The sequence below is a fragment of the Hippocampus guttulatus genome, chromosome 19, assembly GCF_054856545.1.
Source record: "Hippocampus guttulatus isolate MCC_2025c chromosome 19, RoL_Hgut_1.0, whole genome shotgun sequence".
Taxonomy (NCBI): Eukaryota; Metazoa; Chordata; class Actinopteri; order Syngnathiformes; family Syngnathidae; genus Hippocampus; species Hippocampus guttulatus.
Window position 1 is genome coordinate 9,984,433 of NC_141279.1, and position 5,147 is coordinate 9,989,579.

The 5,147-nt window shown below is 43.6% G+C and overlaps 1 protein-coding gene across 2 annotated transcripts in view; it reads right to left on the reverse strand.

Annotated features, from left to right (window-relative positions):
• atp6v0a1b (ATPase H+ transporting V0 subunit a1b) overlaps window positions 1-2,181 on the reverse strand; it is a 33,754-nt gene extending 31,573 nt beyond the window's left edge. For both annotated transcript variants that reach the window (XM_086138431.1, XM_086138430.1), the window contains exons 1-3: window positions 2,071-2,181; window positions 672-816; window positions 424-502 (exon numbers count right to left, since the gene is read on the reverse strand). In XM_086138431.1, the coding sequence (XP_085994557.1) occupies window positions 424-502; window positions 672-788 (196 nt within the window). In that variant the 5' untranslated portion in view covers window positions 789-816; window positions 2,071-2,181. The remainder of the gene's footprint in view (window positions 1-423; window positions 503-671; window positions 817-2,070) is intronic.
• Between the last annotated feature and the right edge of the window lie 2,966 nt (window positions 2,182-5,147).

Consider the following 5,147-nt stretch of genomic DNA (forward strand, 5'->3'; position numbering starts at 1 on the left):
CATGAAAGTACGGTATGAATATACTTTTTTAAAATGACAAAAGTGTTGTTGATGACCTATTTTAGCCTGTGCATTTCTGCAGATGGGTTGTGATCAGACCAGTAGAAGTAGAGCGATACAGAGGTACTAGGTGGTCGAAAAGATTGCCCCGCACCCCGCCCCCCCTGTGTTCCGCAACTTCAAGTCAATGCGCCACCTGGCGGTGAAATGCCTGTCATTACAAGTCCAATTGAAATGAATGCAAGCATTCACATCGAACCTTAATTGTGGACCGACCTTCGGCGGGCCGGATTAAAAAGACCAACGGGCCGAATTCGGCCCGCGGGCCGTAGTTTGCCCACCACTGTCTTAGAGCCTCATTCAAAGCAAATTTATGACGAATCCAAATTTCAATTTCCAATGTTCATGTTCTCAATTACTCACTTAATTTTCGATCCATCTCCTCACATCTCCGCACTTCATTCACAAACTTTCGCTGGAACACATTCACGTCCGGATTGAGCTGTCAACAGAAACAAACGTCTTTGTGAAGCAAGAAGAAATCTATGTCACATCCACCAACAGGACCGTCAGTAGTTTGGAATGCTTTTCATTTTGGAACAAACAAGTGTTGTGGGAAGATACGGATAAGGAAAAAAAAAGTCACATTTAACAATAGCATTCTTACTCACATCTCTAAACTGGACCATGCCAAGTTCTCCCAGTTCACTGACACAGCAGTATGCTGCCTCTGACTGGAGAAACAGCTGGGCCAGTGTCATTTCCTCACTCCTGAATAGTTCCCCCATAATGATGACCAACCAGCTTTAAGATACCCTGAACACATGACAGTAAGATACAATCTATTAGATGATGAAAACGTTTGAAAATAGCCACTTTTCACGCTCACTGGCCAACAGGAACACATCTATGCAAAATTGAATTCCATCCAATGCATTTTCAATCAGAGGTGGCGCTTCGGATCATTGGCCACCCCAAACGTGTAGAGCACAGGTCTCAAACTTAAGGCCCGCCAGGTCATTTTATGTGGTCGGCGAAAGCAAATCATGTGTGTCAACTTGCCAAAATCTGTACTGAAATGTGTAATAAATAACGTTGGGACCGGGTACCGGGCCACCCTCCTGGTATACAGTACGTGTGTATTTTCCACACACGTGTCATCTTATGGCCGCCCCTTAGTAAGTTATTTTGTCACGCTGGCCACACCACCGAAAAATGTCTGGCTTCGCCCCTCTTTCCAATGCTCAGTTTTGATTGACACAGCAAAAATTTGTTATTTGCAATTTTATTATGAAAATATGTGACTATTATTGCCGTTGTTTTTTTTTCAGGGCTGTAGAACCACACTAACAGCTGATTTGAGCATTCTGACACAAATAACAAAATGTACATCGATCTATCCAGTCATTAAACCATTTTTTGAGACATTTGTCCTTATTAAGGTCGCCTTTGGCATTTTAATCAGTAGGGTTTCATTAAGTAGTTTGTTACCTTTTACCATGTCATAATAGCGACGACATACACTCCACACCCTTCTCGTCATCAGAATAAATGTATATAGCTGATGTAAAACCAGACGGCAACACACAGAGACACAAAAGACCAAACGAGGCATAAGAGAGGGGAACATCAATTCACCGTTACTCTGTGTTTGCATGTTAAGCTTGATCGGAGCCGAGTGAAAACAGAGTCGAGGCCATCTGTCGTGAGCATCCTTCCTACTGCAGCGCTGCCCTTCAGCTCAAGGACGCCATGACGCTACTTGTTTTCATGACAGCATCTCTAGCCTCTACATTTGTACTCAACCGCCATCTCGCGAAAAACTACAGGTGTATTGTAAGTATTTACAATTCATACACGCTCGAGCATTGAACCCGCAACACGTTCAATGATGTCCAAAAAAGCCGAACCGCTGAAAACATCACTCGGTTTCGCAGTGTCGTCCTTACAATTCATACGTCAAACATTATGGATATTTGAAAATAAGGCACTGGAGTTGAACGATATGTTCATGAAAATTTACACGGCATAAAAAACAATTAGCGATGTATGTATTCTTATTAGACTTACCACTGAAAAGTGCAATTCGACTATTTTTTGGCCTGTCAAGCCTTGTGGATGCGGGATGCTCCGGTCCTTCACTGTGCGTCAAGTGTGACACACTAAACAAGAAATGGGAAATCCGCAACTGAAATCAAAATAAAAGTAAATCGACCGTGCATATTGATTTCAGTTTTCTGTCAAGAACACGGTCTCGAGAATTGATAATAAGGCCAGCAAGATGGGGGTTTTTGTGGCACGTAAAGTCTATTTATGCTATTCGATTAAATCGGCTGACGATACACCGTTTTATTTTGAAAGTCATCAGTCGAAACACGGCTATAAAAAAGTAATGAATGAATGAATATGACAGCAAGGACAACTGGATAGCCTCACAGTTTAGAGGTCGCGGGTTCAAATCCAGACTTTGGCCTTCCTTTGTGGACTTTCGCATGTTCTCCCTCTGCCTGCGTGGATTTCCCCCCACATCCTGAAAACATGCATATTAGCTTAATTAAAGCTTTCAAAAGTGTCCTGTGGATGGTTGTTTGTCGAGAATAAGCATCAGTAGTCGCAAGTCACAAAGTAAAAAATACTGCGTAACAATACTCGAATAGATATTTTGGGTATCTATACTTTACTCAGCTGTTTATTTTTCCAGCCTACTTTTTACTTGTACTCATTACATTTTCACGCAAATTTCTATACTTTCTACTTGTTACATTTAAAAAAAGCCTTTTTAATTTTTTATTGTATTCATTCCTACTTGTCATTGTTTATAAACACCCCCCCAAAAAAACCCTATCAGGATAAATCATGCTGGAGTTGGACATAGAGTGGGGCAATCAATCAATATCATTATGTATCGCAATAGAAATGTGTTGTGATCAATATCAATATTAAATATGTTCAATCGGAAAAAAAAATAGGATGGAAACACTGATCCCGAAGTGCAAAGCATTTTATGGGGATGTAGGCAGAAGTTGGCAATTTTGAGCATAAAAGCGTGTTTTAAGTGCACAAGAACCATTCTTGTAAGTGTTACAGGCAGAGTACTCACCTGCCAACCTGAAGATATACTTTAAAGAGTATGGAAACCATTACTTTTACACTTTTACTTGAGTAGAAAGCTAAAGTTGATACTTTAACTTTGACAGAAGTCTTCTGAAACCCTATCTGTAGTACTACCCTTGAGTAGTGAATGAGAGTTCTTTTTCCACCTCTGATAAGCGGTGTAGAAAATGGATTGATAATCATAAAAATAACAGTCAGCTGCAATGTTTGCGCCGATGTCTTGCTATGATTCAACAGTGTGAACCATGCCTCTTCTGCCCACAATATACTGTAAAAAAAATAAAATAAAATAAATTTATAAAAAAAAGGGAGATTTGGAGGGCCATTATTGTCACATTGCATGGTGGTGGTGGACCCCAAAGAGCAGGCAGGAGCAGGTTGTACTTGATGAATTGTATTAAAAGAGAAAACTAAATCCAAAACAAAGTCCCAAGAACAAAACGAATCCAAAGTAACAAACAAAACCATGGCAGAAGCTAAAAACTCAATAACAGAAACATGACCGAAACAAACCTGACAGGAACAAACGGCAACAAACAAACATGACAGAAGCCAAGAGCAAACAGCAACAATGACCCGACCATGAGTGCTCGGGCTGGGAGTCCTTTTAAAGCACTCATTACCTAATGACCAACAGGTGTGCAGCTGCAGGGGGAGCCCTACAGTGCCACCTGTTGGTCCCAAACCGAATCATGACAGTACCCCACCCTCAAGGGACGGGTCCCAGACGTCCCAAAGTTGTCCAGAAGGCTTGCCTCGCCGGGGAACGGGAACTAAAAGCGATGGCGACCTTCGCCTCGCCGGAGAACAGGAACAAAAGCGACGGCAATCATTTGGCTGGGCGTGGCCTGACGTGGACGTAGCTCGACGTAACGGGGGACATGGGACAGCCGGACGTGAACAGGGGCTCGGCCTGACGTGGGCGTGGACGTGGCACGGCTCGTCGTCGACGTGACTGTGACTCAGTTCGAACAGACACGTGACGAGGCTCGGCTCAACGTGGCCCACCATAGACACGGCTTGACGAGACGAAAACAGGGCAGCCCCATCACCAGCGCTGCCTGAAGGGGAAAAGGGTGTCGGCCGCAGACATGCTCCACCAGGTACATGGTGGAATAGGGACCAGTCCTTAGTACCTGCGGGGTCCAGGTGGTGGTCGGGTCATTCTGTCACGTTGCACGGTGGTGGTGGACCCCAAAAAGCAGGCAGGAGGGAGGAGCAGGGTGAACTTGACGAATTATGTTTAATAAAACAGAGAAAACTGAATCCAAAACAAACATAGTCCAAAGTAGCAAACAAAAATCACAACTGAAGCTAAAACAGAGCCGTGACCAAAACAAACCTGACAGGAACAAACAGCAACAAACAGACATGACAGAAGCCAAGAGCAAACAGCTACAATGACCCGACCATGAGTGCTCGGGCTGGGAGTCCTTTTGAAGAACTAGTTACCTAATGACCAACAGGTGTGCAGCTGCAGGGGGGGCGCTACAGTGCCACCTGTTGGTCCCAAACCGAATCATGACAATTATGGCTGAAATCATATGAAGAAGTCAAGAATAACAATTTATTCAACTATTGTTGAACTCTCTTATTTATTTCACATGAGAATTTACATTTTTTGGTCCATGTTTTAGCAAGCATCATGAAAGTTGCCGTGTTTGATTTGATTTCGCGGGCCACATGAAATGATGTGGCGGGCCAGATCTGGGCCCCGGGCCTTAACTTTGACACCAGTGTTTTAGAGTGAGAGGAGCACTCTTCTGAGTTAAAAAGCGTTTCTAATGCCATACATTCCTGTTTCTGCTGGGTCTGGGCATTTGTATACACAAATCAGCTCTACTCTGCTCTGCTCTATTCCACCCACACTGATAGAACCAAAGGGGAGGACCTACATGGAGTCTAACGTGGAGTCTTTTTTTTCCCCCGACTGTGTGCATCCCAAATTTGTGTATGGGAGGGGAAAAGGGAGGGGTTTAATGACAGGGGGAGAGCCGAATGGAAAAAAAGGAGAGTGGCCAGAGCGAGAGAGA